The sequence below is a fragment of the Callospermophilus lateralis genome, chromosome X (genome assembly GCF_048772815.1).
Source record: "Callospermophilus lateralis isolate mCalLat2 chromosome X, mCalLat2.hap1, whole genome shotgun sequence".
NCBI lineage: Eukaryota > Metazoa > Chordata > Mammalia > Rodentia > Sciuridae > Callospermophilus > Callospermophilus lateralis.
Genome location: NC_135325.1, coordinates 48,037,756 through 48,065,170, shown reverse-complemented (window position 1 = coordinate 48,065,170; position 27,415 = coordinate 48,037,756). Strand labels below are relative to the sequence as shown.

At 36.4% G+C, this 27,415-nt stretch overlaps 1 protein-coding gene across 1 annotated transcript; it reads left to right on the top strand.

Moving 5' to 3' along the window:
* The first annotated feature begins 1,450 nt into the window (after positions 1-1,450).
* On the top strand, positions 1,451-23,334 carry Uprt (uracil phosphoribosyltransferase homolog). Its single transcript, XM_077107216.1, has 7 exons — positions 1,451-2,012; positions 12,612-12,654; positions 15,557-15,626; positions 16,674-16,736; positions 18,930-19,091; positions 19,730-19,828; positions 22,112-23,334. The coding sequence occupies exons 1-7, from the start codon at positions 1,642-1,644 to the stop codon at positions 22,216-22,218; spliced, it is 915 nt and encodes a 304-aa protein (XP_076963331.1). The 5' UTR covers positions 1,451-1,641; the 3' UTR covers positions 22,219-23,334.
* The last annotated feature ends 4,081 nt before the right edge of the window (positions 23,335-27,415 follow it).

The following is a 27,415-nucleotide window of genomic DNA, read 5'->3' as shown; positions in this document are numbered from 1 at the left end:
TTATAATACCATTTTAAATTCATTACTTCATTTAAATTACTGCTAATGATAAAATACTGCATTTCAATGTTTTCCCTCAGAGTATTCATGTGCAAAATAGCCATTCAATTGTTCCTGCCCACTTCAAGTTAGCTGATGCCACTTTTAAACCTAGAGACTCTTTCCTTTGTATTATGTACTAGGTTAATAGATGCACAATCTTACAAATCAGGATTACAATTCTAAGTTGTAATTCTTATCATCCAATCAAATTTAAACTCTACACTATAGTTACAAGTTAATAGTATACAGACCTGGAGGGTGAGGTACGAAACAGATATTGAAGGAGGAAATAGCACTAATAACAATACCAAACAACAAATTAACACACAGAAAATGAAAAACACAGAGCCAGATCAAGGCTCAAGTCCTGTTAAAGAACAGGATGTTTCTAATGTTACTCATACTTCTCTAAATCTCTGCACATGTGGTCATGTTCCTCTGTGGAAGGAGGAATTTTAAGAATTGACTTTTTGGAAGGCAAAATAGAATTACAGAATGTCAAAAGTGGAAGGACATTCAGGGGCCAAATAGTGCTTCTCATTTTATAGATGGGGAAAGTCATGTCCAGAGAATGGAAAGGGCTTGTCAAATGTTGTCCAATAATTTTTTGGCAGAATTAGCACATTTCTGACTATCAAATTGTAGCTCTTAACAAAAGCAGCATATAATGTGCTCTCAAAGACTACCATTTTTAAAAATCACAATCACTGGGTTGTTAAGAACAAAAATTCTTGGTTCCCATTTCAAATCTTCTGAACCACAATCTCAAAGGTGGGTCATGAGAACCTGCATTTTAACAAGCTCTACACTTGTTCTCATATACACCGAGTTTTGAAAAGTAGTGAGTCCACACACTTAAGAAAGAAAGCATCTTTACACGTATTTAAAAGAAACAAATTGGTAGTGGATCTGAAATGGCATCAGAATCCCCATGGTAACGTGTGCAATGAAGGGCCCAACCAATCCAGGTAAGAAAAGCTTTAGCAGTCAAGCACACTTATGAAGCTGCAGCTTGTACAACAGTTTAATAGGGAACAGGCCCTTCATCAGCATGCCAGGTGTTTTGTTTTTTTTTTTTTTTTTTACTTCCTCCTTCAGTTACAAAGACAAACTATCCTGAAGATGCCTTTACTGAAGTATATTTTCTCTGCCTAGACAAAAAGTCTGAAAACATGTGCCTTAAGTGGGTGATCTAATCCCCACTTCTCCTGGCTGTACCCATTACCCCAAATGTGGAAGACCTATAAGCCCCAGGAAGACCCAGAAACCAGGCGCTCCTGGCAAAGCAGCCTTTGCAGGCTATGTGCCGGAAACCACGCAGCATAGTTGACTCAAAAGAGTTAACAAGCAGCGTGCTTTAGAGTGGCAGGGAGAGAGGCCAATAGGGTGTCTACGTGAGCAGTACGTCCGGTGTGGGCAGGAGTGAGGCAAAGCTGGTGAAAGGAAACTGTTAGCGGCCTAGAGGTGAGAGGGCAGGCAAGGTTAGGGATTTCGAGAAGGTGGGGGACGACTGGGAGAGCACCGGGCCTCTGCCCCTTCTCCCCGCTCTCCTTTGTTCTTAGAGTTCCATAGCAGCGGGGACAGCCCGGGGCTCCGTGTATGGCCACGGAGTTACAGCGTCCGGACTCCATGCCCTGTCACAACCAGCAAGTAAACTCTGCCTCAACCCCATGCCCGGAGCCGTTGCGACCTAGCGACCAGAACTCGGATCATGCCGAGGGAAATAGCGCTTCTGTGGCCAAGCTGACTCTCCTCACCGGGCACGCCCATTCTAGCGTGCCGGCTGAGCGGGCTTCTCAGGCCTGCGGCAGCGCCAACCTTAACTCTGAGTGCAACAGTGACAGTGGAGACGCACCTCAGGGCGACTCCCTCCTAGGGGATTGCGAACTCTCCAGGCAGATTGGGGCGCAGCTTAAACTACTGCCTATGAACGATCAGATCCGGGAACTGCAAACCATCATCCGGGACAAGTAAGCCCAGAGCGGAAGGGAAAGGGAGGTGGAAGGTCCACACGGGCTGGGCGGGGTTTGGAAGTAAAACAGGGAAGGGATAGTGTTCTTGAACTTGGCACAACTGGTTTTAGGAGAGTAGGACAGGGCTTTTTCTTTGGAGTGTGTAGTGTGTGTCTGTACTCGAGGTGACACATTCCTCCAGCCCTTTCCTAGTTCCCGCGTTCAACCTGCTTTGTGTAGTGACCTTTCAAGTAGCCTCAGGTCTCTTCCGGCCTCTTTGTTTTTCTCAGGGATGACGAATCTCAACCTTTCCAGGCAGTGAACGCCCCTAAATTATCTGCCCAGTGACTGTCCACGTGATAAATTTATAATCAAGAAATGGTTACTACCAATAGTTATGCATCAACACCAAATAACTCAGGCTCATGAATAGAAGTAAAACAATTTCTCGGAAATTCTATTGTACTCCATTAGCTTTCTGACCCTTCAGTTTTTGCTATGGCAAATATGTCATTTTGTTTTAGGTCTTGGAATTCAGATTTATCTGATCACATGAAAGCTTATCATCCAGCTCTTATCGAGTTAGTTTTATTATAAACTTTCACAACATAGTTAACAGACCAAAGGGACCTAAAGGAGCCTTTAACCCCTCCTAATCCCAAAAATCAATGTAGCCAGAATATAATTCTAAAATCCTATTTGAAATTTTACAAACCCATGTTGTCTATGGGTTTTTTCAAAGGTAATAATGCACCATAATGAACTACAACTGATTTCTTTATTAACAGCACTTTTCCTTTTTTTTTCTTTTGAGTCTTGCTATGTTGCCCAGGGTGGCCTCCAGCTCCTGGAACTACAGATGCATGCTTGCTGTCACACCATACTCCAATTAGTAGCACATTAAATGAGTAGCTACAGCATGTCAGAACACCATCTTTTCGGTGGTGGGGGCATGCCTTAGTCTTTTTAAAATCTACTGTATGTCAGGATACCATAAGGCTATTCTTTTTAAATTTTTTAAAATATTTACTTTTTAGTTATAGGTGAGCCCAATATCTTTATTTTTAAAAAAATTTTATGTGGTGCTGAGGATCGAACCCAGTGCCTCACACATGCTAGGCAAGCACTCTACCACTGAGCTACAGCCTCAAGGCTATCTATTCTTAACATACAGCTTTGATTTGGTAACTGCCCTACTCAGCAGCCTTCTTTGGCTTCTCAAAGCCTACCAAATAAAGTCCAGGATCCTTGGCTTGACTTTAATCCCCCCCACACCCCCCACACCCCCCACACATAGTTTCTAGGAACTATTATGAAACATCTCTGCTTCTGTTTTCTTCTGGAATTCCCTATATCCCCTCCATACATGTTCAGATCTTACCTGTTTTTCAAGGTCAAACCCACTTCCATCCACCTTTGTCTCTGCCAGGAAGCTTTCCTTTTAATCATTTATCCTGGCCTATCTCCCTTGGCCTTTTTAATGCACCATTGGCCTTCTGTTTTGCATATTGTTACTTGTGCATTGATCTTTTCCTGCCTATGAGGTTTTAAGCCCCTTGAGGGCAAAATTTTTTTGTTTTTGAGTTCCAACCATGTCTTTCGAGAAACAGATACTCAATTACTAAAGATTTTTTCTAGCTCTTAAAATTATATTAAACTATCCTAGTAACTGTTTATAATGAATCAATGGTAAAAACTTCTGTATTATGTGACCAATAAATTAAGTAGTGATCTTAAATGCTTTGCTAAATTAAAACATATGTGACACAAAGAAAATAGGATGATAATTCTTGTTTCTGTAGAACAGGAGTTAATTGGGTCTTGTGTCCCACTTCACCTGTGGATGAATTTCAGGGATTTAGTCAACCCTAAGAAACTGGCTGGAATATTTTATTTATATGTGCATTTTTAGTGGTTGCTTTAAAAACAATATATTTATTGAGACATAACTCATACACCATACAATTTGAGCATTTGAAGTGCATAGTTTAATGGTTTTAACTATGTTCATTGCTGTGTATCATCATATTCTGCAATTAGTTTTTGAACATTTTCATCACTCCAAAAAGAAACTTCATACCCACTTTCCATTTCCCTTCAATCCCTCCCCAAGCTCTAGGCAATCACTGATCTACTCTGTATCTGCTTTGCCTCTTCTATACATTTCTTTTTAAGTTTGTTTTTAACTGATACATAACATAAACATTACACATTAATGGGGTGCCATATAATGTTTAATACACATACATACACACTACATGATGTTTCAGTCAGATTAAATATATCTATATATCCAAACATTTGTCATTTCTTTATGGCAAAATCTTTTGAAACCCTTTATTCTAGCTTTTTGAAATGTACAGTATATTACTGTTATTTATGGTCACCCTATAGTGCAGTAATAGTATACCAGAGATTCTTGGTCCTATCTAACTTACATTGATCAAATTTTTTCTTATCCCTTCTCCCATCCTATTTTTCCTAGCCTCTGGTAACCACCATTCTATTGTCAATTTCTACAAGATCAATATTTTTTAGATTCCATTTATGAAAAAAGATCATGCAGTACTTGCTATTTGGGACATTTCAAATAAAAGAATCTCTTCTGGGCATGGTGACACATACCTGTAATATCAGCTGCTCCCATGGCTGAGGCAGGAGGATCACAAGATTGTGACCAGCCTGGGTAACTTAGCCAGACTCTGTCTCAGAATTAAAAAATGAAAAAGGCTAAGAATGTAACTCAGTGCTACAGCTCTTGCCTAGCATGTGTGAAGCCCGGGGTTGATCCTGTACACATAGAACACAAAAGGAATCACACTATATGTGATTCTTCTGTGACTGTTTTCTTTTAGCATAATATTTTCAGGGATCAGCCATGTTCTATCAGTTTATCATTTCTTTTTATATCGGAAGGGTATTCCATTGTATTATATACTGTAGTTTGCTTATTCATTTAACATTTGATGGACATTTGGGTGGTCTTCATTCTTCTGCTATTCTGAAAACTGCTACTATGAGCAGTTGCTTATGTGCCTTTTTTAATAAGGTGAGGATCCTTAGATTTCATTACATTTCACAGAGAATCATAGTAATGTAAAGGTCAAGAACCATTACTATTGAGCTGGGAAAGAGCATGACATTCAGCATTTACATATGACAATATCTGTACATACCTGAATATACTTCAAGGTTTTTTTTTATCTTTTGTGTTCACTCTCTCCCCCTCCTCCCCCTCCTTCTCCCCACCCCCCTTCTGCTGAGGATAGAACTCTGGGCCTCTTACTTGCTAGGCAAATGCTCTACTGCTGAGCTACATCTCCAGCTCACCTGATTGCACTTTATTACAAAAACCTGGGTTAGATAGTAAATCTGGGTGTAAGTAGAATCTTTTTCTGAGTTTGGAAGGAGACAGCAGGATTCAGAGGATCCTGCAAGATGTTTTAGCATCTCTGTGCTTCAACATATTTTCATTTGTAAATTAAGATTTTGGTACTACCTCATGGAGCTCCGGGCAGGCTAAAACAAGATACTGTCCATGAACATTTGTTATTATTTGTGAGGAGCTGTGTACATTTAAGGCATTCCAAGCCTTCAAATTTGGATTTGTGTACTTTTCTTATTAAAACAATAAAAGGGGGCTGGGAGTATAGCTCAGTGGCAGAGCACTTGCCTAGCACATGTAAGGCGCTGAATTTGATCCCTAGCACCAAAACAAAAAACAAAAACTAACAAGGCAGTAAAAGGAATTCAACTATTCAACTCACATTCTTCTTTTGAAAATTACTGAGATTCCTAGATAAATGTTATTATACTTTGATATAGTGCAGAAAGACTCACTATAATTTTTGATAAGCTGAGGCTTATTTAGACTGGGGACAGTGTTTTTAGATTTGTTTTTGTTAACTGAATCTGTTAACAGAGGATTTCTCCTCTGTCCCTTTTCTTCAAAAAATTGTCATCCCTCACATAAACAAGACCTGTTTCAGCTTCTGTATCAGGCTGAGGGGTTGCTTATGGTAAGAAAAGCTATATTTATGTAGGTATGGTTATGGAAGTTGCCATTGATTGTCATGCCCTGTTCAGGCATGTGAACAGCATATGTGTGCACTATGGAGCCCTCTGATAATAGAAATTGTTGAAGTTCATGTTGTGTTTTTTTATTGTTCCTGATCTTCAGTATCCATCTAGTGAAGGGATTGCTTTATGAGTTGACTTTGGCATGTGAAACAAGTTGATCCAGCAGGACTGTATGTTGTTGTTATTGTGTGTGTGTATACATATGTGTGTGTGTGTGTGTGTGTGTGTGTGTGTGTAGCAAAATTGAGAACATTGTAATGATTTAAAATGACTTTTTGTTTTGAAATGTGATATTTGAAACATAATATGTTGGCCATATTAATAAATTTCACAGAAATTATTTTCTCTGTGAGAGTGCAGCAGTCCAAACACTAAATGAGCAGATAATTTACTCAGCCATATATACAAGGGTCACTGGTGAACTAGGTAAAAGAAATGACTCCTTCATTTCCTTGTGTTTTTATTGTTGTTGGAGTTTTTCTTCTCATTGTTGTTGACATGGTTTAAACCACATATCCTTCCCTTCTTGCCTCCTTTATATACTAAATCAGTACAGTCTGAGTGTACTGTGCTTTTTCCCTTGAAGATAGTTCATGGCATCATATTTAAAGCAGTGCAGTATATTTAAAATTTCGCCCTCCTTGCCCAGTTTTTTGTTTTCTTTTGTTTCCTGGAACATTATAATAAAGCTGTTTTGTGAGCTGTTGAATATATCCTATGTATATACTTATCCTAGGAGGGGTTTTCATATGTCCTCTACAGGTTGCTTGGATGAGAGTTGAGCAACCTTGAGAGTATTTTAGTCCATGAAATAGCACTAAAGAAGGAGTGCATTCAGCCTTATAAATGTTTTTAGTCACCTGGAGAGGAGACAATTAACCTCAGGATAGACGAACATTTTTGCAACTCCTTTTTTTTGTTGTTACTGGGGATTGAACCCAGGGGTTCTTAACCACTGAGCCACATCACCAGCCTTTTAAAAAATATGTTTTATTACAGACAGGGTCTTGCTGAGTTGCTAAGTGCCTTGCTGAATTGCTAAGTGCCTTGCTGAGTTGCTAAGTGCCTTGCTAAGTTGCTAAGTGCCTTGCTAAGTTGCTGAGACTAGCTTTGAACTCCTGCCTTAGCCTCCAGAGCTTCTGGGATCACAGGGGTGTGCCACCACACCTGGCTTCTCCTATGCTACTCTAATGTGAGTGCAGCCTAATGTGATTTGAGTCATCAAAGCGATATAATATTCTTAACCAAAACATTGTATCAGTATTGCCTGTGGAGTGTTTTTTTTTTTTTTTTTTTTTTTAAATATGAGTAAATGGTCTTCATCCTTAGAGGTTGTTTGAATAGTCTCAGGTGGAATCTGACCCCACGTTCTGGGAGAATAGCCAGTGTCCCCTGTGTGATTTGCCTGGCTTCAGATTTGGGTACAGAGTGGTCCAAGGATTCCACACACTAAACCAAATCAGCCTAGAGAGCCTAGCCTGGCATCATCCCAAGACTGGAGGAATATCAGAACTTTTCCCTTAAATTTGTACAAAACCAAAATGTTCACCAAAGAAAAAACCTGACCTGCAAATTGTTTAAAACATAGACATGTCTTTGGTTTTCATGTGTTTCCCAGGCAAATTTTCTAACTGGCTTTTAGTGAAATATGGAGGAATTCACATCTTTAAGTCATACAGTCAGACAACTATTATTGGGCCTATTAGAGTAATGTCTCACCAACTAGACTGGTCACTGAGGAGGCAGAAATAGGATCTGGCCTGGTACAGAGGCATTAACATAGCAATCATAATAAAAGGTAATGATGATTTCTCTTGCTTTTCTATCTGATCTTGAATGTTTACATTGAATGCTGCTTTGAGGTGCAAATAAATCATTAGTGGCACTCTGTTTTATGAGCTTATTAAGAAAGTTCTAAAGATCTTGGCCTTGATGGCTTGCACCTGGAAGGTAGTAAAAGCTCTGTCTGTATATTTGTCCTAGGAGGGGTTTGGTATGGTTTCCACAGATTGCTTGGATGAAAGTTAATCCAATAGGACTACTATTGTTGTGTTGTTGTTGTGTGTGGGTGGGTGGCAAAACTGAGAACATTGTAATGATTTAAAATATTTTTTTAGATGTAGATGGACACGATACCTTTGTTTTATTTATTTATTTGTAAGTGGTGCTGAGGATCAAACCCGGTACCTCACACATGCTAGGCACGTGTTCCACCACTGAGCCAAAACCCCAGCCCCTAAAATGACTTTTTATTTAACTTTTCACATTGAGTTAGTTTTGTTCTGAATACTTCTTGGTTTTTTTTTTTTTTTTTTTTTTTTTTTTTTTTTTTTTTTTTTTTTGGTGTGTGTGTGTGTGTGTGAAGGTGAAGGAAGGAGGAGTAAAACATTTATAAATCATTTGCATACCATGGCACATGTTTGGGCTATTCTTTATTTTAGTGATTATACAATAGCAGGGGGGTAAAGCTATGTCTTCAGATCTTTCACTAAACATTAACTTTAAATGAAACATAATTTTGATTTAAACCTGCCAAAAAAGATTTAATGTTTCATTTCCCTTTAACCTGTTACCTAACAAATAAAAATATGTTAGAGTGAAAACTCATATTCTTATTTTAATATTCTTACTTTTAAATTCCATTTAATTCTTCCTCCTCAAATTAAGTTGCCAAATAAAATACAGCAAGCCTAGTTAAATTGAATTCAAATAAATAATGAATAACTCTTTCACATAAGTGGAACTTAAATATTGCATGGGCTTTATGAAACAGATTTAATTTGGCATCCTGTATTTTTATTTGCTAAGTGCCCAACTCCAGCTTCCCCTGCCCCAAATGCTGCAGACAATCCTTGTGTATGATCTTTCTGGAGAAAGGGTGATACATTTAAACTTGAAATAACACCTAATGCAGTGCTGCGAGGATTTGATAAAATTAAATTGTAATGAGTCAGAAGATTTTGCTTGAATCACTTTTGGAAAGAATAAATTCTTATATGTGATGTGCTTATTACATAAACTTTACAAGCCATATTATAAAAACTAATGCCTCTTCAGAAGGAACATTTTGATGATGTTTTATTGCTTGAAAGGCTCTTTATTTCATTGTTTGCATTGTATATGCATGCCAATTTGATTCCCAGGGAGAGAAATATCTTAAGAATTGGCTACCTTTTAGTAAACTTTTTTTTATTAAAGCAAAATATAAACAAGGGATTTACTCAGGGACTTGGAATCCGAGAGCTTCCGGCAAGGAAGAGCCTTGAGATACTTCACCTCTATAAGCCTCACTGCTCCCCTTGCTAAAGTGGTATTAATAATAGAATCTACCCCTTAAGGGTGTGTGAGGATTAAATAAGATAATGCACCAGAAGTGCTTAATACTTGACTCCAAGGAAACTTTTTTAATAAATGGAGGCTCTGAGAAAGAATGGGGTAATGTAAAGTGTGATGTTAGGTACCTCCTATAACTCATGGACTTTCAAAAAGCTTTATAATTAAGTTGTTGGGAATTTGTGATGTAAATATATTTATACACAATGTATATATACACATGTGTGTGTACATACACACATATGTTGTTATTGATTTTTGTGAAAAAAATGGTGGGAGATTTGTCAGGTTTATTCTGAGTAGATAGAAAAACCAGAGTAGAGTGATTAAATGGAAGTTTCTGTTACAAGAATCAAAGTGATAATCATCCCAGGAAAAGATGTCCTCCAACAGTCTAGAGAGCCCATCCGGTGGTAATGATGTGGTAGTGGTAGTGGTACTAGTGAGCTTATTAAGAAAAAGGAAGAGGCTCTTTACTTGAAGTCTTAATTTTTTCAATGTTATAAAAATTCCTTCCATATTTCTGTATCTTATGGATGATACATAAATATCCAGCCTTTTAAAGGAAAGGTTGTTCAAACTGTTAAGAGGTTTCATCTTGGTTTATATTTGCTATGAGATATATATGTTTTAAAATACACACGATTGCTGTATTCTCTCTGGACATTTTAAAGTACTTTATAGACAGTCTTACATAACAAGCAGGGAAGATGCAGGTTTATCCAGTCCGCATTAAAATGAGGATTTGGTTTCCAGTATGAATCTTGTTCTTTGATTGTTTCTATGCAAAGTTCACTTTTTAAAATGTCTGCTTTGGGCTTTCATCTTGTTGCTTAAGGTTTGTGACATATTTGTGTTGGGGGAGGTGTCAAGAAAAGTGTATTTTCAGGTATGATTAGGTCTCCATTGTTAAACCTGTCTGGGGTTTGCACAGTTTAAAAGATGCTCAGTTTAATATTAATTAAATTTCCATGCATTGAAATATGAATGCTTGAATATGATTGTTTAAATATGCAATATTTGATTATTTAGATATATATTTTAGAATTTTTCCAGGGATGTGATTCTGTGTGCTTTTGCTTTGTGATGATTTTGCATTAGATCTTTGAGGGTCACTCTTATCAGATAGAAGATGATTGTTGTTTTCCAAAGCTTTGTTTCCAGTAGGAGGGATTTGTTTTAAATGGTTTTAAGACAAAATAATTGTGATTTAAAACAAAGTGTATGGAATGAATAAGAACGAGGGTCTGGTTTACATTAAAACATCTTCACTAACAAATAATTTTACCCAGTGTTGAACCTAAAGCAGGGTCTCAGAAAATATGTGCAGGTTGATTGATCCAACAAGTCAATATCTGCTTTATGATACTCTAGTCTCAACAATGTTAAGAATTAAATGTGATATCAAATGCTACTATGATTTTTTTTAAAAAAATAATTACCTTATTTTATTCAAGCTTGAATCTCAAAATTAATTTAAAGTAAACAGTATGAGTCTGAAGTCTGCCTTTGAAAGGACAGGAGGAAGATTAGTAATTACTGTTTGTAGTGGGGTAACTTGTAGCAATGAATGGTTTACTTGTAGGCCAAATAATTGTCAGGAGGTGTAACAGTTCATATTAGGTTTCATGATATATACCATCATACAAAAGTTATCAGGTGAGGCTTATTTTTTTTAGATGATCTGAAAGATGCTAAAGTGTCTGATTCCAAAATAAAATAACAAATTTGGGCAGACCTGATCACTTAAGCTAGTATAACTTTTCTGTGTAATATGTAGATGTGTAACTTAAGAAACATAATACAATTTCAGTGTGTTCTAAAGATATAGCACAGCATATTTCATTAAGGCAAATCCAGATTTTTCTTCCCTTTTGAAAAACTCAATTCAGGCTGCCTAGACAAGTTTGTATAGGTCTCACAGAACAGTAGGCTTCAGTATTTTTTATACAGTTTACTGCTTTTTCCTTCCTTGACAAGCATGTTGTGAAGATTAATTATAGAAATGAAAGGTGCTGGTGAATAGTGTAGTCTCATTTGAAAGCCACAGCACACAAAATGGTGTCTGTTTTAAGTGGGTTCTCTGTATGTATAGGTGTGTGTGTGTGTGTGTGTGTGTGTAGAGTTTTCTGAATTTAGGGAATATTTGTACATAAAGAACACAGATCTATATTCTTGCCATTGCTCAATTACAGTCCATATTTTAGAGAGTTAATATTTTAATATGATATAATTGTGGCTATTCTAAACCTAATACCATTTGTATCAGTGATATTTCATTGCTTTCCTACATCAGAAAAAGTGAATGCAGCTTGAAAAAAAAGGTGATTAATGATATACTGAGATAATATGTGCTTGCAGTATACCATTTTTATGTTGTGTTGGGGAAAATTTTAGGTATGCTTTAGATAGGCCAGTAGGGATTTTTAGACACTTAAGGTGTAAATCAGTGAATTCAGAACTTACATGGAAGAATGTGGAGTAATATTAATAGATTTTTACACATGGAAAGAACATCAATCATTCCCTTTTTGGATAGTAAACAGCTTGTGGGTAGATGCAATCCTGGATTATTAGTACTTGGTGTCTCAGGATATAAAGGGAATGTATATAAAAATGGCAGAAAGATCTTGTATATGAAAAACTTGTTAAAAAATTATCTGAGAAAAAGGCCTTGGAAATTGGGTTACACATTCTTGAAAGAGGTGGCAAAAATAGATTTATTTGTCTGTACCATTATAATTCCAAAATGGATTAGAGATAAAGTAGATAGGTCACTTATCTCAATAATATAGGGCATAGATCAAGGTGACTTAAGGGGTAGCATTGGGAGAACTTGGTTTTCTTACTGCAAAATTTCCTTATTTAAGCTTTGGTCTTGTTGCCATGTTCTAGAGGGAACTTTGTTCATCTCCTGATTGAATAATATGTACTTGGGTAATTCAGTGGGGGACTGCATGATCTTTTCAATTCATATCTTTTATGTTGATATCAAATAAGCATTTTCAATAATATTTTTCAAGTCATCCCATTTTGGTGTCAGTATACTAGTAAAAAATATCTTGCTTTAGTAATAGTTTGTATGCTTAAGCATTTAAGCTTTTAGTATGTAATAGGTCTTAATATCAGTATAACTATATGTATTAAGCAAATATTTTACCTTAAAGCTCTAATTTAGACTAAAACTTGTACTATTTTTTTTAGGACAGCCAGTAGAGGGGACTTCATGTTTTCTGCGGATCGTTTGGTAGGTGGAGGCTTTCCATTTTCATTTCATTGTTGAACCTAGGATATACTCATGGTAGGCTAGGGAACTTTTTGTTCTGAGCATTCTGGGGGTGAGATAGATTGGAAGAGGTAACCATCATCTTGCTAGGCTTCTGAAGTGTTCTTCCCACTGTTGCATTAAAGTTCTGCCTCAGTCCCTTTCACCTCAAAGCATTGCCCATGAACTCATTCCCTGTTCAGTTACTCAGGTACTACTGCCTCTCAGATGGAATTTGGTAATTTGGTGCTCAGCAACTCTTAATTGCCTCATCTTAGATCAATGAAGTAAAGTATATTTGAGGAAAACCAAAGATGTAAAGAGAACTAGTGATGTCCATCTAACACACAAAAACTAATACATTCTTTTGTAGTTTACTTGGGAGCAGGGCTGTGTTTATTTTGCCTCTGTTCTTTACTATCCTCACATGTGATATACTATGTTGAACTCTCTTCATTTTCCTCGGGGTCTTCTTATTAAGGTTTGGCCAAGCCCAATTCTGTTTAGCTCGAGTCATCAGGAAGGATCTCAGGTCAAATTGTTTAGTTTTGAAAGTAACCACTGTTTTCTATTTGTATGTATATATATATATATCAGCGTACTCAGTGTTTGGAATGAAGTTGACACTTTTTCTGCTCTAGTTATTAATCATCATCATTCATGAATATATGCTGGACTCATGTGAATCAGACACTGTGCTAGGTTGTGTTGGGAGGGAGGAAATATAGCAACCAGGAATATATGCATAGCTCCTGATCTTGTGGAGTTCACAATCTTAATACTGTTGTCAGTTTGTAGTTTGGGAAAGAAAGAAATGTGGCTTAGTAACCTTGTAGTTATAATCAAATAGAAGAAAGTAGATTATTAATGGAAATGTGAGGGGGAAAAAACATGAAACTTTTCATTTAGATTTTCCCTAGATAGTTTACTCCAAAAGAATGTAGATAGTTCCTATTTTGCTTTTGGTTTTAAATATTCTTGGTTTAGAAACTAATTCTACATAAAATTATTTGTGCTTTCAAGGGCAGTAATAACCCTTGGATAGAACCAAGATAAATGTGGGTGACATTTCTGGGGCAATAGGTCATGTTTTTTGTTTTTTTGTTTCTGTTTTTGCTTTTGGTTTTATCTAACCAAAAGAATAGATTCAAGAAGGAAGAAAATTGTGTTTTAATGGCTACTTGGAGAGAAGAGTGATCTTCATGTTCACTGATAGAAATTATTCCTCTTTTTTCTGTTTTCCTTGGGCTCTTTTTTCTTTTCTTCCTTTTTTTTTTTTTTTTTTTTGAGAGAGGACCTTGCTCTGTAGCCCAGGCTGGCTTCAAACTCCTGGGCTCAAGCAATCCTCCTATCTCAGCCTTCCAAGTAGGTGGAACTAAAGGCATGCACCACCATACCAGGCACACATGCACTTTTGTATAGGAAGTAGGAATTAAGTTCATGGTTATTATAAAGTGCTTTCCTGAAATAACAGGTATTACATTCTAACCAAATGAGATAATAAGAACCTATGACATAATTCACCTGGGGGGATGGTGATTTGGACCTCTGTTCTTTGCACTTGGCTTTGAAGGATCCCATATATGGTGGGGGAGGGTCTGTTGTGATTGTGGTGGGGACTGTAGCTGTTTAGGATTCTATAGTTGAGGATTTCTAATATATCATCTCCTTATAGTGGACATTAAGTGTGTCCTGCATTTGTAAGGATTGACTTCCCTGGCCCTCAGATCCTGGAGTTTTTAATATTTTATTTATTTATGTTGGGGTGCTGGGTATTGACAGGGCCTTGCATATGCTAAGCATACAATCTACTGCTGAGATATACTCCCAGACTGTTTATATTTTAGTCACCCTTCTTCTGATTTTATATAAGATTCGTACACACTAATTTCTATCCCAGGGTGGCAGGGGATGGGGCAGGAGACAGGACTCTTTAGACTAGTGTTACTAGGAGGAGGTGGTCTAAGGTCTTCTTCAAAGAATCCTCTGTAATGTGCTCAAAAGAATCATAAATCTCCACAAAAAGTGGTGGCTAGAGGTGTGTGTGAACATGTGCACAGTGTTCATCAAGTTTTTGGACCCTCTCTCTGATTCTGCAGGCTGACAAAGTGCTGGGTCGTTTAGAATTGATCATTTTAATGGCTGCAGGGTGTTATGTTGTGATAACAGAGCATGGAGCCTGATGCTTCACCCTGCTGTTCCTGATTCTTAATCAGTAATGTAATATTGATTGGAGAAAATGTGCTTTGTAGGCTCAACTCTGCCTTTGTTATAATAGGCTTTGGTTGATCATGGGTATAGCATGCCTGGTTTAGTTTTCCTCTGTATCACACATTATAAGCCTTTTCAATATCTGAGAAACCCCCAAGACATTCTATTGGATCCTCCTTCAGACTCAGCAGACGGAATCAGCCTATCCACTCATTTATTTCAAACTCACAAGAACTTAAGGCATTATTTCCATTATGGTGAACCTTTGTTTAAAAATAATCCAGCTTAACAGTTTGAAAAGTACTGAACAAGGCAGAGAAGGTTCCAGTGGGCACTATCTCTAAAGTAACCAGAAGTATGTTACTTCCAAGGGTGACTGTCATGACTCTTGTCACTTACTGGAGTTTTGCATCTCTTAGGGCCTGGACTGATTGATTAGGAATCAGAAGGCGTATTGGAGCCCTTTGGTGGCAGTCATGTGCCCATTGGAGGTTAAATACCTAGCAGCAAGCAGCCTGGCATTTAGATCTGTTCTGCCTCTAATACATCATGGGGGCACCCTTCCTATCTACATAAAAACTAAATCCTTGCCTAGTATGCTACTGACTCTGCCTGCTGTCAGCAGGAGATTCTCAGCAGGTTCTTTCAACTTATTCTTCCTTTGACTCTCTAGATCAGACTTGTTGTGGAAGAGGGATTGAATCAGTTGCCATATAAAGAATGCATGGTGACCACGCCAACAGGTAACCAGGCCATTACTCTCAAATTTTCCTCATAAAAATTTTGAGCTAGATTGGGGGAAAATGGAAGGCAAGCAGTTTGAGTAAAATCAGTATGCAAAATGAGACGTCTAGGTGGAGTTGTTCTTTTAAACATCTTTAAAGAACTCCAAGACATTTAGTAAAGAAATTTTTGTAGGTGACTTTTTGTTAGTGGCTTGCTTGTCAATTCAAATAAAAGGTTAATAAATATTCTTCAGCATATAGGATTGCCTCTGATGATGGGTCGTTGGGACCAGATTTAGGAATTGCTGGCAGCTTATCTTCACCTCTGTTGAGAAGCTGCTGGTGTTAACAAATGGGGAAGCTGGTTTGGCATTGAAACTCCAGGTTTAAAAAAAAGATGAGAAGAAAAAAAGAAAAATGATGAGAATTGGAGAAATTACCTTGTTCTAATAGGAAATAGCCAAAGATCCTTTTTTTCAGGATTTGAAATTACACGTTGGTTCTATAATAGATAATAGAAAACTGTTCTATTTGAAGGGTTGACTTTATGGAAAATTGGAGGTTGAGCTTATTGCATCATAATTGACATAAATTCAGGAGCAGACCAAGGGTTGAGTAGCTTGATAACTACTCCAGCCTATTCTGCTTTTAAGGCAGAATGGAGGCTCATAAAAAGAGATGGAATAAGGAGGCTTCTGCCGTGGCTCTCAGTGGGATCCCAGTTTGAATTGATGGGGTACATAGTATTCTCAGAGTGTAGTGATTCTTCTTTGAATTCAATTTGAGGAACGTGTATGTGAATATCATGCTATAATAAGTTCTATTCCCATTCGATGAAGTCTGCCTCTCCCAATTATCACCACAGGTTTTATATGAGGAATTAAGAAATAACTATGAAAAATCATGACTCATCTCATTACTTTCACAGGGAACTTAAGGCATTATACAATGGGTCTGGATAAGGATTACTTTGTACCCATCTGCTTTAAACCATAGGTACTTTTATAGAATAAGTAGGTTTTTCCATTGATGAAAGATAAATTTTTTGGTTTTATATCCCAACAGGGTACAAGTATGAAGGAGTGAAATTTGAGAAGGGAAATTGTGGGGTCAGCATAATGAGAAGCGGTAGGTTTGCATATATGTGATTTTATCTCTTGCATGCATAGAAATGGCTGCTGTTTTCCAGGAGACATGTGAGTTTGTCTGTCATAATTGTGGCCTGCCTTCCCTTAAATCTTACCACCTGTGTTGTCTATTTTCCTGCTGTCTTGAAATCGTGACCTGTGTCCTGCTAAGTTTGGCTATCTTTAACTGCAGAACATCTTCTCAAGTGGCCTGCTCCCATGGACAAACCAGCTTTCAAAAAGATTCAGGGGAGGATGGGAGGACAGGACGATGTGATGCTGCTGTCTTGAGGAGAACAGGGCAGTGTTCACAGGAATGTGGCATAAATTTAGGCTTGAACAACTTGAATACCTGGCCAGAGAAAATATTTGTTCAGTTTTCTGTTGCAGGGAACAGTACTACTCTGTTAAGAGCGGGACTTATTTAGTTTTTTTTTTTTTTTTAATTTTATATTGATGGCTATGTGACTATGTAGACAAAAGCAATCATCATTAGCTCTAGGATTCCCATTTGCTGGTTGTATTGTGTCTGAGTCTCTCTAAACCAACCTTTGCACAGCAAAATTGCATGCCTATAACTAGAACCTATACCTGGTATGTGGGATGTTTTTTCCATTCAGCAAGCATAATTTTTTGCACAAGATTCATTTTCTTTTCTTTTGTTTTTCTTTCCTTTTTTTTTTAATTTGGCAAAAGTGGTAGAAGTCCCACTTGCTTGTGTTGAAAACAGTTGAATTTTTTTTTTTTTTTTTTTTTTTTTGGTACTTGGGATTTAACCCAGGGGCCCTTTACCACTGAGCTACTTCTCCAGCCATTTTTGTTTTTCGAGACAGGGTCTCACTAAGTTGTTTAGGGCCTTCCTAAGTTGCTTGGGCTGGCTTCACACTTACAATCCTCCTATCTCATTCTCCTAAGCCACTAGGATTACAGGCATGGGCCACCCTGCCTGGCACAGATGGATTTTTTTTAAATGTTTATTTTTTTAGGTGTAGATGGACACAACACAATGCCTTTATTTTTTTTATGTGGTGCTGAGGATCAAACCCGGGTCCCGCCCATGCTAGGCGAGCGCTCTACCGCTGAGCCACAATCCCAGCCCACAGATGGATTTTTTTAACATAAAAATTAACTTTGCTGCTGGGTGCTCCACTGCACCCTCCTGTAATCCCAGCGGCTTGGAGGCTGAGGCAGCAAGATCATGAGACCCTATCTCTAAATGAAATACAAAATAGGGCTGAGGATGTGACTCAGTGTTTGAGTGCCTCTGAGTTCAAAACCCAGTACCCAAAGAAAAAAAAGATTGACTTTTCTCCTCTGGCTGTAAAGTTGAGTTTGTGAACAATTGAATACCTTCAGTAAAACTGGCATGTGAAGCTCCCTTTGTAAAGAAGTTATCTCTTAAGCAATGTTATCATTCTCAGGACAATATTATTCATCTTTTTTAATGGGTGAAGACAATGGATGCAGTTTCTTTTGTTTCAATCCAACTCCTTCCCTAAAGGCATAAGTATGATGCTTGAACCCCTAAAGAGCACCAGATAACTTAAGGTGATATGGCAGAATTGTTGGGGTTTTTTTGGTGTGTGTGCATGTGCTGAGGATTGAACCCAGGGTTTCCAAATGCTAAGCATCCACTGTACCCTCATCTCCAACAAAATTGCTTTTAGCCTTAATTGCCACCTGTTGATTTTCATGTATATGTTAGGAAGAAACTGGTTGTTTTTTGTTTTTTGTTTTTTTGGTACCAGGGATTAAACTTGGGCACTCGCCCACTGAGTTACATCCTTAGCCCTATTTTGCATTTTATTTGGAGACAAGGTCTCATGAGTTCTTTTTGCTGAGGCTGGCTTTGAACTCAAGATCTTCCTGTTTCAGCCTCCCGACCTGCTGGGATCATAGGTGCACCACTGTGCCTGGCAAGAAACTGGTTTTATGTTTCCACTAGTGATATAAAGTTTCCTCTTAAATTTAAATGAAAACAGTTAATTTTAAGAAAAAAATAGTACTGGTAGAATTCTGATATGGCCTAAAATCTCAAAGATTATAAGAGAATGACTATTTTGTCAAATACTTCCTTAAAGGAATTCACACTCAAAAATAGCCCACATACTCTGCTTTAGCCTATTCTTGGACTTTGACCCTCTCCCCAAATATTTTTTCCTTTTCCTTGTTTTTATTTATTTCTTTCTTCAAGGTGAGGCAATGGAACAAGGTTTACGAGACTGCTGTCGATCCATACGAATTGGAAAGATCCTGATTCAGAGCGATGAGGAGACACAAAGAGCCAAAGTATATTATGCCAAGTTCCCTCCAGACATCTATCGGAGAAAAGTCCTTCTGATGTATCCAATTCTCAGTGAGTGGCTTGAATTTAATTTGTAGGCTTTTGTGAGGATTTAAATTTCACCTTAGTGTTTCTCTCCTAGGTACCCTGATACAAAAAGCTCAAATAGATTCTAAATGTATATTTTTCTCAGTTCGATTTGTAGTTGCTCTGGGAAGTTCACCAGGGAATTTTCATTGTGCAATAAGGAAATATACATTAGTCAAACTTTATTAGTTGTAAAGAGCTTCTGTCTTGAAATAAATACATTGAGGCTAATGACCTAATGAGGCAAAATATATAGAACAGATAGTATATTGAAACATGTCTCCTCTCTAGCCTAATGAATACAGCAGTGATTTTTTTTTTCTCTAGGAGGTAATATTTTTTTCTGTTATTCTGTTCTCTTTACATGGTCTTCCATGCAGGTGAGTGGGCATATGTTAGATTTGGTTACTCAAGTACTAAATGAATTTAGGGATTTTAGGTATTTAAGAACTTTATGTGTCATGTCTGTTATTGAAAATAACACTGATAAAGAATAAGCACCTTTAAATGAATCTTTGCCTAGTGATCTCATATATTAGATGACTATATTGCTCTTACTTCAAAAAAACATTTTTTTAAAAAAGTTAATGTTGCTAATATATTTTGTTGTCTTTTGATTTCAGGTACGGGAAATACTGTGATTGAAGCTGTAAAAGTTCTCATAGAACATGGAGTTCAACCCAGTGTTATTATCCTACTCAGTCTCTTCTCTACTCCTCATGGTAAGTTCAGCAAGAGGTAGTAACTGGAGTTCTCATGTAATCATGAGATGGATATGTGTGCATCTGTCTTGCCTCTCATTCTGAGAGAAAGTTTAGTTTCCTCCATATTAAATTTAAATCTAATTTTGGTAGTTGCAATTTTTGTCTGTCATCTCCGAGCTTAGTGATAATATTTTACAACCATTTTTTGAGATGGAGTCTCTCTATGTTGACTAGGCACAAGTGTTCTTCCTGAGGTGTGGGGCTCCAGGCACCCACCACCATGCCCAACTTATTTTACACCATTCTGATGTTCAAATTCATATGGAGAAGTATGCACTAACGACATGCAAAAGAATTTCAGTTATTTTCCTTGTGGCTCTGATTAGGTAGAGCCTGCAGATGGCTGAAAGGTCCTTGTTTCCTCTGGCTCCCCATTGGAAACTGAGAACAGCTTTAAGCCACAAGAAATTTGAGATTCTATCTCATCCTCTGCCATTATTGAAGTAAGTTTTGCAATGTGTAGAAAAGAGCAGAAGTTTTTAAAGTTAGTCTTCTATTCAAGGGGTGTGATGAGAAAACTCTGTTCTTCATTTCCTGTGAGAGATGTGCCTAGTTTAAGACTTTAGCTTTTTCACCATACAATCTAGGACAAATAGTAATGTGTTCTAAGAAAATAGTCATAGGAATTTAGTTTCTAGGATATGCATTATAAGTTTACTTACTAGGAAATATTTTCAAAATATATAAATGACTAACGAGGAAATGGATAAACAAATAATACATACTCAGAGAATGTAATATAGAAATATCAAATCATGTTTTTGTAAAATATTTAATGACATAAAAAATATAGCCTGTAAATGTAAAAAAAAAGTATAATCAGTAATAGCATTAGAATACCATGGAATGTTATCACCAAGTTTAGAGATGATCAATACAAATTATGAATATTTTAACTACCAAATTCAGACTTTAATTTAACATAATACCTAATAAATCTTTTCTCAGCATTAGAGGCTAGGCAGACACATAATAATATTTCAATTTTGGTTTAAAAGTAAATACACACTATCAGTAGTGGTTATTTCATGATAGATTCTGAGCGATTTTCATTTTATTTTCAAGTTATTTGAGAAACTTTTGAAGTGTTCTACAATGAATTTGTATTTGCTTCATAATTGAAAAGAGAGAGAAATAGAAGGCTTCTCTATGTCTCAACCAACTGTAGAGAAGATACAGGGTAACTGGTTAGGAAAGCTACTTTTCTGTAGGCTATTGTATAAAAATTGTGGCCTTTTTGATTACTTTGTTGTTTTGTAACCAAAAATTACCTGTAATTTAAACATTGATAGTGATGGAGGGTGATTTGCTTGATCATTATTATATGTAACACTGGTGGCATTGACAACATTGAGATAATTCAGTAAAATGCACCTTTGCAAATAGAAAGGTAATCTCTTTTGTTCCAATAGCATTTATTAGAATAGGCGTACTATTCTGTTACATTATAGCTGAAAAAGTCCCATTCTGTGACAGGTTTGCCATACCAATTTAGATTGACTGGATTCCAACCAATCTTAATTCCCTGCCTATCCCCTTTCTCCAAAGCTTAAGTCATTACTTCTAAAAAAAAAAAAAAAAAAAAAAAGAAGAAAACTGTCTTGCTCTGACACACAAAGAAGTCTTTGTACTTGTTTCACAAGTACTTGTTTTCTCAGTTGGGAAACCTTCATTTTATGTGTGATCCTCTTTTTAGAAAGGACTGTATTCACTCTATTCCAGCCACCTTTAAAATAAAACAACTGATCACTATGGCTCACGCCTGTAATCCCAGCAGCTTGGGAGGCTGAGGTAGGAGGATTGTGAGTTCAAAGCCAGCCTCAGCAACTTAGCAAGATCTTGTCTGTAGATAAAATATTTAAAGAGGGCTGGGGATGTTGCTCAGTGGTTAAGTACCCCTGGGTTTAAACCCGTGTACCAAAAAATAAAAAATAAACAAAAAAACTTTTCAGGGGAACATTTACTATAACTGAATAACTCTTTTTCAAATCTTGGATATAGTTTGATCCTAAGGATGTATTAGTGAAAGGGCAAGGTCATAGTGTGACTACTATCATATTTTAAATATCAGATATTATATAAATGAAGAGATAAGCCACATCTGACTAGGAATCAAAAGGCCATTGCTCTCTATCTTCTGTCAATATTAGATTTAGTGACAATAACTATAAAATTCCGGAATTCCTACTAGTCCTACCCAAAATTCCTGCCCTAATAACAATTTTTTTTTTTTTTTTGAAGGTGCCAAATCAATCATTCAAGAATTTCCAGAGATCACAATTTTAACTACTGAAGTTCATCCTGTTGCACCTACACATTTTGGACAGAAATACTTTGGAACAGACTAAGTTACTGAAGGAAAATGAAATATCTTATATAATATTACAGTTATGTTTTGATTTTCTGTTTGTTTTACTTTGCTTAAGGACTGGTGGAAAAATAAACATTAAAAATCTTTTGTAACTTTGAAAGTGGGTATAGTGAAAAGGAAATATTTGAGTTTTATTAATTTTATTTGGTTATTTCTTAACAGCTGATACCAAATTTAATAATGAAGCACATGCACAGCCCTTAGAAAAGATGGAAATTTTAATAGCATGCTAGTGAAAATTGCTGAACCTTTAGTGCATAGAAATTGTTCCCTAATTTACGATCCTCTTAGTATGAAGGTTGCTCACAGCCACAAATGAAACCTCAATGAAAGTCAGTTCTTTGGCCCACTACAGTTTGGATTTCACTTAGTGTGCTTTTAGCTCTAGGGAGGTTTCATGTTATGTGGCTGTTGTCACCTTCTTCTACTCGTCCTAGTACTATACATGCTGGTAACTTGGACAGGAGAGAAAAAGAATGCCTCCTGAAATATTACATTTCCATTAATATCCTCATTTAAATGGTAGACACAGGATGTATAGTTAATTCTTCAGTAAGGACATTATGTTGCTCATGGGTCACTGCCCAAACTGTGCATGGTTGATAGGTGCCTTGCCAAGATGTTATATGGTGAAGAAGATGGTTGGGCATTTTTAGTACCTGGAACTGTAAGATTTCACAGGCTGAACCAGGGGTGTCTGGATGCCAACAAGGGAGAGCTAAGGTATGATTAATGCTACCAATCCTCTAGAAAGGAATTAGTGGCAGCTATTCTAAGGAGTGGGGAAAAGGGAAGATTGTTGCTGGATTTCATAGCCAATAAGTAAATCAAAGTAGATCATTTTTAATTTGCATATTTCTACTAGAGGCCTTTGATTGGATAATTAGTTATTTTGCATGTTTGTCAACTGTAGATGTTATGAAATGGAAAAGAAAAACATATGCTCTTTAAAAAATTCCTAAGATTTTTTTGTGTTAATATTTAAGTTTTAGTGAAGGAAAGAAACCATTTTAAAAATCAGTCTTTGTGTTCTAAAATCTGCTTGTAAAACCATGATCCCATTTTACATTGATATTAAAAAATTTTAACAGTGGTGACTGGCTGACTACTTGATTAATTCTATTTTCCTGGTTCTCTATTGTGGGCCTCTGTTCAAAAGCACCGAAAAGAGCAAAAGGCAGTGTCTTGGAAAGAACTGAAGCTTAGGAAAGTCCGCAAAGATTAGAGGGGAGGAAAGAAAACTGGTATATGATGGATTACACTTTACCTTTGCAACCTAGAACACTAGAACTTTACTATATTTTCCTTTTATTTTTGAAGATTGCCACATGATAAACAGATTAATACATTACTCATGTTACCATTCTCATAGGGCAATTGTTACATTCAGGTTATCATTGAAATTCTCATCTATATTTGTCAGTCAAGTATTTTGATACAATGTGGATTTTGTTCACTCCTGATTAGCAGAAGCTGTACTGAAGCTCATCAAAGCCAAAATTATCTCCGGAAAGATATGACCCAGCAACAGATTTGCTAGAGATTGTTGCATTAAATTAGATGGACTACCATGACACTTGGCTCCATCTTTACTTTTAACCTATTTGGGTTTACATTTAATCTGGGTTTCTTATAAGCAGTCTAAATTTGGTCTTGCTTTTTAAAAATTAAATGTGACAGTTTCTGACTTTTAATTTGGATGTTTAGACCATTCATTTATTTATTTTTTTATTCTAAATTGTTACATATTACAGCAGAATGCATTACAATTCATACTACACATAGAATACAATTTTTCATATCTCTGGTTGTACACAAAGTATAATCACACCATTTGTGTCTTAATACTTATACTTAGGGTAATGATGTCTGTCTCATTCCACTGTCTTTTCTACCCCCATGCCCCTTCCCTCCCCCTCCCTCCCCTTTGCCCTATCTAGAGTTCATCTACTACCATGCTCCACCCCCCAACCCCATTATGAGTCAGCATACTTCTATCACAGAAAACATTTGGCATTTGGGTTTTTGGGATTGGCTAACTTCATTTAGCATTATATTCTCCAACTCCATCCATTTACCTGCAAATGCCATGATTTTATTCTCTTTTAATGCTGAATAATATTCCATTGTGTATACATACGACATTTTCTTCATCCATTCATCTACTGAAGGATATCTAGATTGGTTCCACAGTTTAGCTATTGTGAATTGTGCTACTATAAATATTGATGTGGTTTTGTCCCTGTAGTATGCTGTTTTTAAGTCCTTTGGGTATAGACCAAGGAGTGGGATAGCTGGGTCAAATGGTGGTTCCATTCCCAGGTTTCCTAGGAATATTCATACTGCTTTCCACATTTGCTGCACCAATTTGCAGTCCCACCAACAATGTCTAAGTGTATCTTTTTCCCCACATCCTCACCAACACCTATTGTTGTTTGTATTCTTAATAGCTGTCATTCTGACTAGAGAGAGATGAAATCTTAGAGTAGTTTTGATTTGCATTTCTCTAATTGCTAGAGATGTTGAACATTTTTCATATATTTATTGATTGATTGTATATCGTCTTCTGAGAAGTGTCTTTTCAGTCCTTGACCTATTTATTGATTGGGTTATTTGTTTTTTTGGTGTTTAGATTTTTGAGTTCTTTAAATATCCTGGAGATTAGTGCTCTATCTGATGTGCGTGTGGTAAAAATTTGCTCCCAAAGTGTAGGCTCTCTATTCACCTCACTGATTGTTTCTTTTGCTGAGAAGAAGCTTTTTAGTTTGAATACATCCCATTTATTGATTCTTTATTTTAATTCTTGCACTGTAGGAGTCAGGGTCTAATCCAACATAATTGAGATTTGGGCCTACTTTTTCTTCTATTAAGGACTCAGTGTCTCTGGTTTAATTTCTATGTCCTTGATCCACTTTGAGTTGAGTTTTGTGCATGGCGAGAGATAGGGGTTTAATTACATTTTGTTGCATATGAATTTCCAGTTTTCCCAGCACTATTTGTTGAAGAGGCTGTCTTTTCTCCAATGCATGTTTTTGGCACCTTTGTCTAATATAACTGTAATTATTTAATGTGGTTATTAATATGATTGTTTTTAAATCTACCATCTCACTGTTTGCCTGCCTTCTATTCTTTATTCACTTTTCTCTCCTTTTTACCTTGAATTATTTATGATTCCATTTTACCTCTTGATGACTTATTAGATATAATGCTTTGTTACTTGGTTCTTTTAGGGTTTATAGTATACACCTTTCATTTATCATAGTCCACTTCAAGTATAAGAACTTAAAATAATGTTCTTCCATTCCCCCTACTAGCCTTTGTGCTCTTTTTGTTGTATATTTCATTCCATACATATTAAGCCCTATAATGCTTTATTTTTGCTTTCAACAGTTATTTTTTAAAAAGATACAAAAATAAGAAAAATATTATTTAATTTATTCATGTGTTTATCATTTTAGTGCTTTCAATTTTTGTATAGATCCAGATTTCCATCAGGTATTATTTTCCTTCTACCCAAGGGACATCCTTCCTATTTCTTGTAGTGCAACTCTCCTCCTAGTGATGAATTATTTCAGTTTTTGTATGTCTTTTTAAAAAAGAACAAAGTCATTTAAAAAGTCAATGAAATGTTTTTATTTCACCTATGCTTTACAAGGATATTATATTATCATAGGATTTAGATTGGCAGTTTTTTTCTTTTATTACTACAAAAAAGTTGCATTAAATCTTTCTTGCATTTCTTTGATGAAAAAACTTGTTATTTTTCCACTTCCATTTAATTTAATTATTGATAAACTAGGATTTATATCTGCCATTTTTGCTATTTGTTTTCTATGTCTTTTCTCTCCATTACTGCTTTCTTTGATGTTAACTAGACATTTTCTTTTTCCTTTCTTGGTTACTGGGGATTGAACCCCTAGGAGTGCTCTACCACTTAGCTATATCCACAGCCCTTTTTATTTTGTTTTGAGATGTTAAATTTAAATTGCCCAGAGTGGTCTTGAATTTGAGATCCTCCTGCCTCAGCCTCCCTAGTCTCTGGGATTATAGGCATGTATAACTAGGTATTTTCTTGTGTATCTGTGATGGCGATCCTCAAGACTACCTCCAAAACTCATAGGACTCAGAAGTCATTATACTCATGGTTTATTACAGAAACCAGATACAAAGCAAAATTAGTAAGGGTTTATGGGCATGTGGGGCAAAGTCTGGAAGAAACCAGATGCAAGCTTTCAAGAGTCCTTTTCTAGTAGAATTTCACAGAATGCACTTAATTCCTCTATCTACAACATGTGTGAAATATGGTCTTTCACATAGCTCACTTGAGCCTAAATATTCCAGAGGTTTTGTTCATGTGGGTGTCCAGTGCCTGCTTGATGGATTGTAGTTACCAAAACCATCAGAAGGAAAGCAGTCGTTCCCCATAAATCACATTGTTTATGCACACCACAACAAATTGTTAGTGTGGTTCAAAGCTCCAAGTATGCAAAATAATCTTATCAGAATTTTCAAACGCCTTAATTCCTACTTCCTAGACAAGGGCCATTTGTAAGAACAGATAACTCTGGGAATGTGTAAGGTGTGAGCAAATCAGACTTGCTGAGTCAACTCTTTGCTGTAAGTCCACCCAAAATAGGCAAAGACTTGAAGAAGCAACTAATTCATCCTATCAAGGTATTATATATAATATATATATATATATATATATATATATATATATATATATATATATGTGTGTGTGTGTGTGTGTGTGTGTGTGTGTGTGTGTGTGTATCCATATTTGTATTAATTTGATTGTTTCTTCCCTTGGTCTACCTTTATACTTTATGATAAATACATCAAGGTATTTAGCAATTAATTAGTTGATGGTTAACTTGATCTGGTCCCTCCTCAAGCCAAGCATTTTCCATTGATATCACGTCCTGAGGAAATTTTAGTTACATTTACTTTATATATAATTATCAATATCTGAATTATGTCTTATTTACATAAGGTAATTGAATCTAACCAGCAAATTCTAACATTACACCATATTACACAATGGTTATAGTACTGTTATGTATCATTCCACAAGTAGAATTAGCTATTTGTTATACCTTCCCAACATAATTGGCCCTTGACCACATGCCAGATGTTCTTTTTTTTCATGCAAGAGAACTTTATTAGAAATAAAA

Bases quoted from the DNA above. Each gene is read 5' to 3' on its own strand.
- Uprt (XM_077107216.1), top strand. From the start codon at position 1,642: ATGGCCACGGAGTTACAGCGTCCGGACTCCATGCCCTGTCACAACCAG. The intron at 12,655-15,556 runs GTAGGTGGAGGC...TTGACTCTCTAG, and splicing joins TGTTTTCTGCGGATCGTTTG to ATCAGACTTGTTGTGGAAGA. The intron at 19,829-22,111 runs GTAAGTTCAGCA...TTTTTTTTGAAG, and splicing joins TCTCTTCTCTACTCCTCATG to GTGCCAAATCAATCATTCAA.